Below are 15005 nucleotides of genomic sequence, written 5' to 3' on the forward strand. Positions count from 1 at the left end.
GTGTTTCCAAACCTGCTGAATAACAAATGTAGAGGTTCTCCTTCCTTCTAGAAAGTTCTATGGAGACAGATGGGGGCCTCCTCTCCTGCCCACAGATCAGAGGCAGAATGAGGCTTTGGTTGACCTGAGCATTGGGATGGTGTAGACAGCCTGGGTCCCCTGCCCATGTGTTTTTGGTACCAGTTCCCAGCACCTGAAAGCCTACCAGCTTACAGCCCACCCCTGAGCACCTAGAGTGCTGAGATGTGGTCCAGGGTGCAGAGGGTCAGATGGAAGCTTCGGTAGGACAAGCCTGGGCATAAATCCCAGCCCTGCATCTTCCCATCTACCATGCACCAGTTTTAAGTCTGACCAAGGCTGCCCTGGCAGTTAATGAGCTGGGCTGCCCACTACACAACCACCTGCTGCCATCCATGAACGTCAGCCCCTCATGCCAGCCCCAGCTGGTTTCACAGCCTCGCCTGGCACGAGGAAGGGGGTCCTCCTGACTCCAAACCCCAGGAAGCCAGCAGCCTCACCTGGCAGGAGGAAGGTGGTCCTGGTGGCGATGTTGATCTCTTGAAGATGCTCCAGGGTCTCAGTGTGGAAGAGGCGGATGGAGGAGCCAGAAGAGAAGGCCATCCAGACACCGCTGCCCGCTTTCACCATGTGCGTTACACTCACCGCCTCATCCTGGTGTGCCTCGAAGCTTTGCTGTGTACAGAGGGGATGGGATGGAGGTGTCAGGCTGAGGCTGCCATCCTGACCAGCCCCCACACTCCAGGATCAAGTGTTCCCATATTCTTCAAGGGTGCAAGCTAAGCAAGCCTCTGCCTGAACCTGTCTGCCATAAGCCTTGGAAGCCCAGTATGCTGCACAGATTAGCAACCAACAGGAATCAGGTCTGCAGTGCGGACTGACTGTGGTGGCGTAAACGCTCCTAATGTGACTACAGACAACCAAGGTGACAGCAAGGTGAGAAGGCAAAAACGCATGCTTAGCTCCTGAGTGGAGACCCAGCTCCAACACACACAAGGGCTCCGTTCAGGTTCTCGGCTTCCAGCAGGGAAAAGCGGAGCCACCGGCTAGCAGAAGCTGAAGCTATATGCAGAGTTTTTGGCTTTGAGAAAGGGTCTTGCTATATAGCCCTTGTCAGACTGATACTCACTATGTAGCCCAGGCTGGCCCCCAGCTCATAATTCTCCCATCTCTGCCTCCTAAATACTAAGATCACAGGCCATGTCCAACTATGTGTATTATTTAAAGTAACCATGGCAACCTGCAGAACTACCCGGGGAAGGAAATAAGAGTGTGAACCAAATCCTCATCTCTCATAGAGTGGTGAAGGCAGGAAAAGTCAAGAAATAATGTTCAAAACCCAGAGACCAAGAGCGCAGGAGCAAATGAGGAAGGTGTGTGGATTAAAGACAGAGCACGGGAGGCAGGATGGGGGATGAGCAGGAACTGCTCCATGCCAGCTGATTTTCTTCTCATCGGCATGGGTCTATTTGATCTTAAGCAAACAATACAACCCTCCGGATACAGGGCTGGGCAAGTGGCTCCGTCAGTAAGGTGTGTGCCTTGCAAGCAGGAGGATCCAAGTTTGATCTCCAGAACCGATGCTTTCTGTTTTTCGTTTTCTGTATTTTTCATCCCAAGCAATTGTGGTGCTGTACATGACAATCCCGTCACTACAGAGGTGGAGGCCTGAAACTCACTGGCTACTTAGCAAGTTAAAAACCAACGAAAGGCCCTGTCTCAAAAGAAAAAAGTGGATAGTACCTGAGGATGACATCCCAGGCTGTCCTCTGGCCTCCACACAAACACATCCGTACATAGTGCACGCACATGAATGTGCATGCTCACACACATGTGCGCACACAAGCATATATACACAAGTGCATCTATATGCCTGCATGCATACTCACACATACACAAGTGTATGCAATATGCACACACACACACACACACACACACACACACACACACACAGCAGAAGTCTCTGACCCTCATGGTCTCCACAGGGTGGGGTATCCCTAGGGTGAGGACAGGAACCTGCCTCCTCCCTCAGACTGGGGGCTCTATCTAAGCACTCCTGAGGTGCACAGGAGGGGCTGTGTCTCTCTTCTCAGCTGCAGCCTCCACCTCATGAGCAGAGGGCTTGGAGACTCTGACCTCTGAGGGAAACTAAGCCAACATGGAGCCGGGGCTGGGCCTCAGCAGGGACACAACAGCCCTATCACTCAGGGCCTACAGCCTGCCTCTGCGAGTCCAGCCCAGCCCTTGACTTGAGCTGTTTCTTCCGAGAAATCTATGATGGCTCCTTGTTTGCCAGAATCAGCCTGAGGGGAATCCAGGAGAGTTCAAGCGGGATCCTCCTTTGAAGTCTGGCGGCAGAAAGTCAGGGGAGACACAGAAGCCAAACCTGACAGATACCCCTCAGCCGGTGGTCAGTGTTCGGCACACAGACAGACTGATTCAGCACCTGCAGCACAGGGAAGGCCCAGCAAGCTTTGTCTGTGGTCTTTTCCAAAAACAGCAAACACATCTTTGTGTGCAAATGCACACGCACGCAGCAGCAGGAGGCATGTGTGAGGCCGCTCAGAGGAAAGCATTGATGACCCAGAAGAAGCCAAACACACTGAAGAATGTGAGGCCTGGGCCTGCAGCCGCCACTACCACTGGGCCCTGCCTCCAGTCCGATCGAAGGAGTCTACAATGCAAACCCAGCCTTGTTCCTCCAGAGGTAGGACTAGTCAATGCTGGGCCTAGTGGACCATGCATGCCCATGCCAACTCACAGGGACAGGACATGAGGGAGAAGGGGGACCCTTGGGACCCCGGGCCATCTAGGCTTCCCCAGGTACTTTTGCTCATATCAGGAGACTGATTCCTGGACTCCAAGCTGGTCTCGGAGTCCTGGCTGAGCCTCCTGGGCCCATAGAGAGATAGTGGATAGAGACAGAGAACATGCCAGCATCACGGTTCTTAGGGGGAGCCAAACCCAGCACCCCAGGGTGAGGGAAGGCAGCCATGGGGCCCAGGCATCAGTACCCGCTGGGCTCAGTGCCAACGAGCCACATAACTGCTGAGTTGGTAAACCAGGCTTTCCTGGAAGCCAGCCCTGACCACAGGAAAGAATCCAGACAGGGAGCCTGGCACACAACCCTCTGGCCATAGGGGGTGGTCCTGCTTAGGATGAAGAGATCTGTCAGCGGACACCAAGCTTTCCCTGGCGGGTGTGGTGGTAGGTGGGAGGGCACCACTAGTCCAAGAAGATGACATGTGACCAAAAGAGACCACAGAGGCGGGGACTTGAGGCTCCTCCCAAGTTCCGCCCCTGAAAAGAGACTGGAGGTGACAGCACCCGCGGGCAGCATCCAGCACACTGCCTCATCCTGACCTCGACCCCTGCTCCCTCTGGAGCCACCAGCTAGGGCACCAGGGGGACAGTGGGTTGGGGCAGGGGAAGCAGAGGTACAGCCCAGAGCCTCTCACAACTATGACAGCAAGGAGTTAGTGAAAGACTGACGGGAATGTGTCCACAGCATCCAGGACCCAGATCAAAGAGGCCCCCGGCCAATCCAAACAAGGCCGAGTACACACTAGTAATGAGGGGCCTGGATTCTAGTGTGCTAAAGAGTCTGAGAGCTGGGTGTGGAGGCTCGTGCCTGTAATCCTGGCACGCAGTAAGCTGAGGCCGGAGGGATGGCCAGGAGTTCAAGACCGGTGTGGGCTACACAGCGAGACACCAGAGACACAGCCCAGGGGTTAAGAGCATGTACTGCTCTTGTAGAGGACGTGAGTTCAATTCCCAGCACCCACATCAGACAGCTCACAACCAGCTGTAACTCCAGCACCAAGAGATCTGACACCCTCTTCCGGCCTCCGAGGACACCTGCACTCTCATGTGCACATACCCACACACAGACACACAGAGACAGATACACACACACACACATACACACACACACACACACACACACACACACAACTAAAAATAAAATAAATCTTTAAAAAAACAAAGTAGGGGGCAGATGATTAAATAAAGAGAGCTGGCCTCTGTGAGTAACTTGGTGTGTCCATCACTTTGTAAATGGGCACAGAAAGAATCTGCCTCACAGGTGCTGAGGACTCAGTGGAGAAGGCATGTGGCACACCCAAAGGGCCCCTGCATGCTGCTGTGTGGGGCCAGGACGACCCAAGGTCTGCCCCTCCTCACGGTGCCTGCCTCCACAGCCTCTGGCCACCCAGCCATGGCCACCCACACTGCAGGTTCCAGGTGAGTGATCTCCTCAGAGGACCGCTGACACGGCCAGTCGTGGGATATTTATGTGCCTCCCGGTGACACTTGTGCGCCATTGCCATAAATTCCCAGGGTGATGCGCTCAGCACTCCAAGTCATTGGAGCCCAAGATGACGTGAGGGCCTGGAGGACGGCAGCGAGAGCGAAGCCACCAGGGAACGGGAGAGTCTATTTCTACTTCGTGGGCACCAACAGGGCTCCAGGCCTCTACAGAGTCAGGCAGGGCACTGGACACCAGGACTTTCCTGACACGGAAAAGACGGTGAAGAAATCCAGACAGGGGCCTGACGGGCCGAGTGGGGCAGGAGCGGACCCCACTCTGCAGCCCACTCCCAGAGGCTCAGAGGAACCTCAGCCCTAGCATTCAGTCGAAGACGGGCTTAAAGCAATTCTTGCCACCCATCCCTGCCCAGTTACTACGGACCAGCTGGTCCTGAGAAGTCTGGTCATGGGCTTGGGGATGAACTGCTTCCCAAACACTGGTCCACACCCCACCAACGCTGCCTCCCTCCAATCCTTGGGGACAGCCATAGCGTGGGGACCACGCTTCTACCATCATTCCAGGCAAAACACAGGAACTTCAAGGAATGATGGGTGTCGTGGCTCAGCTGGCCAGTGGACAGACTGGGAATTGAGACTCAGGCCTGCCATGCTGAGTGTGCAGAGGAGGGCCTTGTACAAGCTATTGTCAAAAATGTCCCTTACCTGTCCTAATGTGCTGCGTTCTCATCAACGCTCCACAGCCAGAGCCACAGAATGAAAGACTAGAGTGACATTTGCAGCCTTGTATTGCCGGGAAAGCGGCGAGACCAAGCCCCTAACCTGGGTAGCTAATTCTCTCCGGTCCACGCATCCAACTGTGACAGCTGTGACATTTGACTCTGGAACCTTAGGACATTCCCAGCCTGGGACAAACCAGCGTGGCTGGTCGCTCAGATGAGACACAGTTCCCACACTCTGGCTGGTGTGATGCTCTACCTTGCCTGACCTCGTTGAGGTCAAGGGCTCAACCAGAAAACAAAACAAAACAAAAAAAAACCCTGCCCTGATCAGGAAGGCCTGAGATACGGTCATCTCCACCTCTCCCCAGAAAGCCACCTCATGCTTGACAGAGTGGAAGGGACATCACCCACTGCGGGGAACAGGCAGAGTTACTTAGAAATAAAATAATAATTAAAAAAAGAGGGCACGAAGTTGGCGGAGGATTGGGTCCTGGAGGAGTCAGGGGGAAGAGCAAGGGGGCGGGGTGAATATGATCAAAATACATTGTACACACATATGAAATTCTCAAAGAATAAAAATATGTTGTAAATAAAATTTAATAAAACTCTGGGCTGGGGAGACAACGCAACGGTTTGAGAGTGCACACTGTTCTCACAGAGGACCCAGGTTCATTTCTGGCACCCTCATTGCGTACCTCACATCCGTCTGTAACTCCAGCTCCAGTGGATCAGGTGCCAGCGACCATCGGCATACATAGGACATAAAGAGTGCAGGCAAAGCACCCATCATACACATGAGGTCTTTTTTGGATTCAAAATATTTTTGAAAAAAAAAATCAGCCCTATATCAGGGCTAGGGACCTGGCTCAGCGGCCGAGCACTTGCTTAGCATGAATTGGAACCCTGGGTTCCAATCTCAGAACAGAAAAAGTAAAGTAAAATCACACACTAAGTCTTGCTTGTCGCTAAGCACTCAAGAAGCTGCTGAAGGTGACCCTTTGTAGTCACCCCAATGACAGCCTAAACCACGGCATTCGGAAGGCGTCGTTGCAAAGATTCGTGTCACGGTCACGGCTGTACCAGTGTCTCCCTCCACCACTGTAGCTCAACCATGGGTGCACGTGGTTCTTCTGGCAAAGTGGACTGTGAAAAGCATCTCCAGGCCGGGACACCGCTGTCCCCTCCTCCACTTAATGACTTTTGTTTTCTGCCATTACGAAAGCCAGCCTAGCATTTCCTCTCCAACACGGACACCTGAGGACACCTGGGCTGGGGCAGCGGCCACCCAGGGCCACCATGCACCTTTCTGATCCGTCTTGTCCTCAACCCCTTCCCAGCCTTGCCCTGTACAAACCAGTACCGGGGCTAAGCTGAGAGAGCTGGAGGCCGCCTCCGCCCAGCACTGCAGAGGCCACAGGCTGGGCAGCTTGTTCTCTGATGCTCCACGCACCAGGGCTGGCCGCACCCCAGTCTACTCACCCTGCAGATCCCCTGGCAAACACCAGACAAAGGGAGGATCTTGCAGCCTCGGTCAGAGGAGGACCTGGAGGCCAGCAGGACATGGCCGGTACAGGAAATGGTGGGCTAGGCAAGGCTGTGTACCTCCCCTGCTTTGGGCCCTCCTGTCCTGAGGCAGGCTTTGCTGCCTGCTCCTTACTGCCCGAGGGAGGCAAAAGCCAGGGTCTGAATGCTGGATTCAGTCGGTCCAGCCACTCCTTGCCTCAGTCATTTCAACTTTAAAGTGGTAATGACAAGGACTGCCCAGGGCTGTTCTGTCACAGGGTCCTGCCTGCCTAGGGCTCTGACCAGCCTCAGGCACCTTCACTATAACTCAGCATGGAGACCAGGGTTTTAACCCTCTCGTGGGAGGAGCAGGTCCATGAGTTACAGAGCCTCTGCTGGACCCAGTGCCTACTCTGGGACATTGGGGGCAAGTGTGGATGAGACTTCTCTCTTCTTCGCTCTTCTCATTCACGGCCCCTTTCACTCCATCTCCTCTCTCTGTCTGGCTCTGACCCTCCCATGGCTCCAGGTTACCCTGAGCCACTCATTCATGGCACCCGTATAGCCATGGGACCAGGGTGGAGCTGAGGAAGCCACGTGAAGACTAAACTGCTTCTGAAGACCCAGGGAGAGAAAGCCTCCCAGCATGGCTGCTGAGACCAGACCAGTGGCCAGCCGGGGGCCAGCAGGGTGTAGAATAGACACCATGGGTGAGGGACCACCCTCTGCAGAAACTGACAGCTGGCTTGTAAGTGGGCCTGTGCATGTGTGCCCAGACCCCTGCCACCCACCTGAGGACCTGGGAGGAAGCTGGACACTGTCCCTCTTCACGGTGACCTACCATTCCATGGAGGACAGCCCTGGTGTGCACATCCACAAGACCCTGTGGGATACAAGGCATGGAGATGGCAGGCTAGGGCTCTGGGGGGAGAGCCATGCTGCACCCTGGGCTGGGAGCCCCAGCACCCTGAGTAAGTCTCAAAACTACAGAGGACCCCTCTTCAATTTTCCCCTCAGCCAGCTCTAGGGGCTGAATAAGCAAGGAGCAGCTTGAAGTCCCAGTGAGTTCTACAACCATCCTGATGCTTACAGGGGGGGAAACAGAGGCACTCAACAACAGAAACGGTAAAGCCAGACAGCTTAGCTCCGAGCCACAATGTCCACTTCTTATAAAAACTATAAAGTCCTTTTATCAACCCAAACCTTCCCAATGGGAGATCAAATACTGGATGGAGAGAGAGTTGACTCTTCCTGGTGAGAAGACAGGACCCAAAGCCTGGTCACTCCCTCACACCTGACCACGCCTTCGTGCCTGGTCACGCCCTCATGCCTGGCCACGCCCCGCAGCTGGCCACGCCCTCACAGCTGACTTTTTGGCTCTACCATTGCTCCGTGGGAAGGGAACATCAGGATCCCAAAAAACAACCCCGGACCCCTCCCCACAAGCAGTTCTTCTGCAGATCTAACCTAATACTTGCTGCTACTTTCCTACCCTCCTTTTGAACTCCTAGGAAGTTCCCACTATCTTCAGCAAATCAGTCTCTCATGGTTTTAGCTAGCTCCTTGTTTATAAGAACACGAGAACAATAAAACACGCGTTAAAAAAACATTAAGACAGAACCGGACAGAGCTGACTCCACGGACCTGGCTCCAGACCCCACGCACTCCAGTGACCCAAACATCAGGCACTCTACTGGGGGGTCCCCAGGTGTTACAAGGACTTGGGGTTCACTTTGCTCCCGGGCCAATTTGCATAGCATTACCCCAGAAGCCGCGTGCCTGGATTTCGTTTTTTCAAATTCCCACCCGTTTTGTGTCATAAATAAGATGAGAGACAGAAAACTAATACAGCCCAGTGATGTTTTATTCATGCCGTGTCGAGAGCTGTGACGGATTTACAACAGCTAATGCATGCAAACGAAGTTTGGGTACTAACATGAAAATTAAGGGTGGGGGAGGCATGGGTGCATGGGGTGCCAGGGAGGCTATGGGAGGCTGTGGGGTGTCCTAGCCCAGAGAAGTCTCTCTTCCCTGTTGGGCTGAGTGGCAAATGGGGTTCATACTGGTCAGCGGGGCAGGTGGTGCATGAGCAGGGCTGGACTGCCCACTGCCAGTGGACACTTGGCTTCCTTCCAGAAGGGCCTTGGTGCTCTCAAGCTGGGTACTTAGGTCCTGGGTCAGCTGGTGTGCTTGCCCCCTGCCGGCCTGAACCTCTCCTGCACATCTTGGCAAGGGGACAGCCCTGGCCTGTGTGGCTTCATTCTGCTTGATCTCATACTCAGTCCCAAAGTATCCATAGACAGCTACAGTGTGGGCTACAGTGGTGAGCCCCAAGACAGAACCCCATGGGTGTGGGGGAGTCCAAGTGACCTACATGGGCTGTTCCAGAGGTCAGGGAGCGGGGTTATAATGGGAGAGGGGCATCAGTGAACCCTCATGACAGCCCCGTGGGTGCAAAACCCCAGGGCTAGGCTTCTGCAAGGTACCCAGGGGCTGGGGGTGTAGCTCAGTGGTAGGGCACTTGCTAAGCATGCATGGGGCCCCGGGTCCATGCCTAGCAAGATAAAAACAACATACCAGAGACAGTGGCTGAGCTCCGGGCCTCTGGGCTGTGGAAACCCCTCAAGGCTGGTGTTGAGGCATGTCCAGATGGGGTCCTAGACCCTCCAGTAGCATAGCTGTGGGTTCATGTCCCCCATTGCCTGGCACATCTGGATCAAGGGTGCACTGTCCATCTTGCCCTATGCCAGCAGCCACCATATGGGTAGGGTTTATCCCTGCTGGCCAGGGACACCCTGACCAGCCCCTCACTCCACTTCCACCTGACTCCTGGTATGGCCTCCCTGTCCCTATCTCTTCCGTCTCACACTTCCTCCTAGGACAGTTGGGCTGGTCCCTGGTATCTAAGCCTCTCCCAGTCCAGACTGTGTAGAAAATGTGGCCGCTGACATGTGGCACAGACCTGCAAGCTGGACCTGCCCTGTAGGAAGCCCGCCATGAAGTCACGAACCCCTGAGCCTGCTGTACCTACAGTCACAGGTCCTATGTCCTAGAGGCCCCAGGGACAGCCATCAAGGAGATGCTTTCAGAAAGTGACTACTGTTCATGTGGCCACACGGCCAGGTGACGTGTTAAGCCGTGAGTGGCATGGAAGCGACTCGCTGAAGCTGCAGGGCAGAGTGGCTTCCTGGGGAGGTGATGGTAAAGTCCAGAGCTGAATGACAGACATGGAACTGTGTGGGATGGGAATGTGTTCCTAGGACAGTGGGCAACAGAGGGCAAAGGCTGGCTGTGGGAAGGAGCCAGCCTGTTCCAAGGCCAACAAAGGGTAGGAGGGTGGGTGGGCATGTGGATTTGGAGAAAAAATAAAAGCATGGGGCCAGCAAGAATGCTCAGAAAATATAGTACCGGTCCTGTGTGCCTGGTGACCTGAGCTCAAACTCTGAGACCCACGTGAAGGGAGGAGACTTCACTATACAAAATTGTCCTCTGACCTTCACAGGGACACTGTGGTACATGTGCCCCTCCCCCAGTGATAATAATAAAACTTAAAGAGGAGGAGGAGGAAGAAGAAGACAGGAAGAAGGAGGAGGAGGAGGTGGTTAGAGAGATGGCCCAGCAGTTGGTTAAAAACACTTTCTACCTTCCAAAGGACCTGAGTTCGATTCCCGGCACTTCAAACATCTCATAGCTGCCTTAAATCCAGCTCCAGGGCATCTTCTGGCCTCCATGGGCACCCATACCCATGATACACACCCACACAGAGACACACATGCATACATATAATTGAAAAATCTTAAAAATACAACAAGAGAAAAGGGCTTGCTCCTGACTGGCACCCATCCGCACACCACGCTGGTTCATCTCTCAGCAACATTACACAGATATAACCTATCCAGGACATCCATCACCCCTCCCTGTCCCATGAACAGGAGGCAGAGACCCCAAGACTCATGTGGGAACAGCCTTGCCTAATACCCCACCACCCCATCACAGCAGAGCACACCCTCAGGCCTACTATCCCCAATCAGTTGTGTGTGTGTGTTTTTTTTTAATTAAGATGCAACCATCACCCCACAGCCAGCTCCCCCTCCGGCGATCGCTCCGAATGAACTCCAGACAACTGGATTAGACTTTGAAGGTGGCGATGCAGATAATGAACAGGAGGATGCGGTGTTGACACAAGCCCTGGTGAGCCACATTATTATTTAACAGGCCTCACTTCTGCCTCTGCTGGGATCAAGGAGCCGAACAAGCAATCGGCGGTAATCGGAAAACCCAGAGGCAGTGGTGGCCCAGAACCATCGGGGCCGGGGCCAAACGAGGTCAGGGCAGAGGTAGGGACCCTGCTAAGTGGACTGAGGAAACAGTGCCCAATTCAGTGGCCCCAGATCCACCCCACTGCCCTGCCACCTGGTGCCATGCTTGCCTCCAGCTCCCTGGACATGGGCCTGACTCCTGCTGCTTTCCTCCCGACTGAGACCCTGTTCCCCTCTTCCGTCACATGTCACATGTCACACATTACCTCCCCAGCCAAGCCCAGCCCTCATCCCCAACTCCCAGCTCCTGTGTCCCCTCTGGCTAGGGCTGGCATTGCTCCTGCCTCCATGGGTTCCAGCTACACCAGTACCTCACCATGCCTGGTAATACCACAGCCCTGGCCTCTCTCCACAGTGGACTTTGAACTCCTGAAGAGCAGAGGCCCGGTCCTGCTCGTCTTGGTCCCCTAAGTGCCTGAGGACTTGGAGAGCGGTGGCATACACTGCACCCAACACCTGCCCACTGGGACTGTCCGCTAAGTGGCGCCTGCTGTCACCACCAATGAACCAGACACAGGGTGACCAAGGCACAATCCTTGACCTGGAAGATGCAGTAGTGGAAGATGCAGGCTCATAATGGGGTCCCCCAGAGGAGACAGAACCTCGTTTTTGTTGAGACAGGCAGCCTGGGAATTAAGACCCATAAGGCTTAAACCCTGACTCTGCCTCTTTCTAGCTGTGTGACCTCAGGTGGATTACTTAACCTCTCTGTGCCTGATTCCTTGTCTTTTAAGTGGGAACAGCACCTCCAGCAGATTAAATAAGTTTCTATATGTAAAATACATAAGTCCAGGCCAGGTCCAATAAAATCCACTGTCCCTTCCTGGGCATGGAGACACCTAGAATAACCCTGCTGTCTTCACCATGTACCCCAGCCATGAGAATTGCACAGCCAGGTCTTCTAGCTTGGGACACTCGCTAGCTGACGCTAAGTTTCCAGAATGCTCCCTCCCCATGGTCCTCCTCAACCCTGGGGGAAGTCGCATGAGGCAGGTGTTTCAGAGGGCTCTCTTGGAACCCAGGACCGTGCTGGGGCATCAAAGACCCTGCAGGTGCCGAACCCAGGCTCAGCACAACCACAGACAGAAATGTGTGGACATTCTGGAGGCTCCCCCAGGACTGGCTAGTCCCGCCAGGGACCCAGAGGCAAGCCTGGCGCCGGCTGGCCCAGGACTGAGCCTATGGTCATTAGCAGCAGCCAGATGGAGCCAGCTAGCACACAATGCCAGAGCAGGCAGCTCCCTCCTTTCAGGCAGGAGGCCGGCTCTATTAAATATACATGGTGTGATCTTGTAACCGAGCTACTACTGTGGCGTAGGTATGGGGGAAGGGGGAGGCGAGCTGCCACCCCCTGCATAGAAACTTCCCAGCTGCCCAGAAACGCCCACCCTCTGGCTTTCCAGCACCTCCTGCTGGGACTCCCTGGCCAGTGGCCCTGGACTCCCTGCCAGGTGTACCGAGGAGGTGAAAGGCCATACTGATCCTGCCGTAAGGGCAGCTGGTCCAGCACTAATCTTAAATTGGCACAGCCTCACAGGAGCCAGGAGGTCCCTAGGGCCCTGGGACAGTCAGCCAGAGCCAAACAGCACTGTGGCCATAGAGGGGCAGAATCTAGTGAAAGCAGCCCACACAGGCTCTACAAACCTCCTTCGTGCCCAGCTCACACTCCTGGGAAGGGAGGGGATGGAGCTTCTTCCCCTGTGTTGAGAGGGAGGCAGGCCTGCGCTGCTGATGGAGGCCGACAAGGCCCACACCACTGACGTCTGAGTCCACGCAAGCAGTTTGACCCTTTAGGCCTCACACAGACAAAAGTCGGGGAGCTAGGCAAATAAGGACAATGGATGTCTAACTAACCACCATGCACAGGGAGGTTAGTGACCTGTCCAAGGTCATAAAGCCCAGCAGAGACAAAGCCAGCTTCCTATCCCAGTGCTATTCACAAACTACATTCCCTCCAGGGGTGCAGGCTAGCCTCCCAACAGAGATGGACCAACAGCGGCTGATACAGAGGCAGGGCTGCTGTATTTAACAATCCTGCCAACGCTCCCCTCTAAGAAGCCGCCACTGCTCACGGCTACAAGATAGCCTCTGGGAGAGGTAGCCCAGCTTCCCACTTCCGCAGCTATAAACCTGATCCCCAACTCCACAGCGGCCACCATCCTCGGCTGCCCTGAAAGAGGACTCCTCCCCTGAAAGGCACTTCTGTGGGAATAGCTCTCAGGGCCAACAGGGCTCTCAGGGCCCACAGGACCTGGTGTGTCTGCTGATCTCACCCACCTTCCTTCACAAGTAGAGGAGGTGACAGGGCCTTGAAGGGAAGTGGGATGGGGGTGGGGGGCGGGCCTTGGCAGAGAAGCCTTCCAGGGTGCATCAGGGAGGCAGGACGAGGGTCTGTGGTTACAGTCACTAGGTCCCCTCCCCACGCTTCAGTTAAACAAGAAACCAGGCTGACATCTCACTGACCACACCCCCCTGGCCTCTGGTCTGGCCCAACAGTACCACGGAGGTTACAGGTCCTCAGTGCCACGATAAAGGAGTCTCTGAATGGGACAGACCCCATGGGAGCCACCAAGGAGCTCCCAGAAGCCCCAGCTTCCTCTCTGCAAAGGGCGACATGGGGCTTGGGAGATGGCATGGTATGTAGACATGAGTTCAATCCTCAGAATACATATTAAAAAAAAAAAAAGCAGGGCATGGTGGCACATGCTTGTATCCCAGCACTGGGAGTGAAGGTGGGACAGAGACAGGCAGATCCTGGGGGAACACAATCAGCCAGTCCAGCCTAATTGATGAGTCCCAGGGTCAGAGAGACTCTCTTGAAGATAAAGGTGGACAGTACCTGAGGAATGACACCCAAGGTTGTACGTACACACACACACACACACACACACACACACACACACACACACACACACACGTCTCACAACTTGTCCTGGGGCTCAGAAAACACAACCTCCCCTGCTAAGGAGCTGGCATATGGTCAGTCACCCAACTCCCTCCATGTCCATCACATCCCCCCCTGCTGGTAGGGGCCGGCACTGCAGCTCCCTCAACGCTGCCCACTCAGTGTTACTTCAGGCAACCACTTGGCTGGGTCAGTGTCCCCATAGCTGGTCAAACAGGACTCTGGGTGTGTCTGTGAGGGTATTTTGGTAGAAGAGTAAGATTTGACCTGTAGGCAGAGTCACACAAATGGCCTCCCCAAACGTGTGGGCCTCGCCTGGTCCAGTGACCACCACAGCTGAGAAGGGAGATTGGCTCTCTGCCTCTGTAGCTAAGGCAGACAGAAAGTATTCCCACCTTCAGAACCAGGCAGAAACCTTGGAGCTTTGGGGTCCTCGGACTGCCGGCTTAAAACTGGCATTTGCCCTAGTGATTCTCTGGTTCTCGGACCTGTATGTCAGACTAAACCACACCTTGGCCCTCCTGGGCCTCCGGTTCCAAGACCACCTCAGTTTCCACCCCTACATAAGCCTCCTCACCTAGTTCACTTACAGACCTCTTGGTTCTGCCTCCTAAAGGGAGCCACAGGACCCTGGGGAAGACATATGTCACCCTCATTCATGGACCAGAAGCCAGTGTTCCCAAGGGGCCAGCATGAAGGTGTTCATTGGCCAAGCGAGGACTAGCCACAGACCCATGTGCAGGCTCAGATGCTCACTCACCTCTAGGCTTCAGCAAAAGCAAGAACACAGATAAAGAGACTAGCAGAACACACACACACACACACACACACACACACACACACACACTCCTAGAGATCATTCATAGCACCCACACCTCAGTTTCCCCACCTATCCAGTGAGGACGGAGCTCTCCAGGACATTACCCTAGCCACCTAAAAGCTAACAGCGCCAAGCTCTGCCTAGTGCCTGAGCTTTCAAGTACCAAAATGGAGGTGTCCAAGACAGAGAACCTACCAGAGACAGAAAAACAGGCCCACACAAGGGTGCATGCCTGAGGAGCCTGTCTGTCTGGGGACCTTTGCCAGGCTCCCCTCTGGGTCTGGCGCCATATCTGATCAGATCAATAATTCAAACAAATCAACAATGGCAAATGTCACCAAAATACCATTTGGGAAGCCACCACAAAGCTCCTATCAGCCACTAAGGATGAAGCACAGGATGTGGTGAGGTGGGGCAGGCAAGCCTGGCATAGGCCAAGAGGCCAGGCCAGC

General features: G+C 54.6%; 1 protein-coding gene across 8 annotated transcripts in view; it reads right to left on the reverse strand.

The window, feature by feature from the left end:
- The window catches only part of Arhgef10l (Rho guanine nucleotide exchange factor 10 like), a 153054-nt gene that overhangs the window by 6780 nt on the left and 131269 nt on the right, over positions 1 to 15005 (reverse strand). For all 8 annotated transcript variants that reach the window (XM_037203141.1, XM_028880724.2, XM_028880723.2 and 5 more), the window contains one exon: positions 519 to 693. In XM_037203141.1, the coding sequence (XP_037059036.1) occupies positions 519 to 693 (175 nt within the window). The remainder of the gene's footprint in view (positions 1 to 518; positions 694 to 15005) is intronic.

The sequence above is a fragment of the Peromyscus leucopus genome, chromosome 2 (genome assembly GCF_004664715.2).
Source record: "Peromyscus leucopus breed LL Stock chromosome 2, UCI_PerLeu_2.1, whole genome shotgun sequence".
Taxonomy (NCBI): domain Eukaryota; kingdom Metazoa; phylum Chordata; class Mammalia; order Rodentia; family Cricetidae; genus Peromyscus; species Peromyscus leucopus.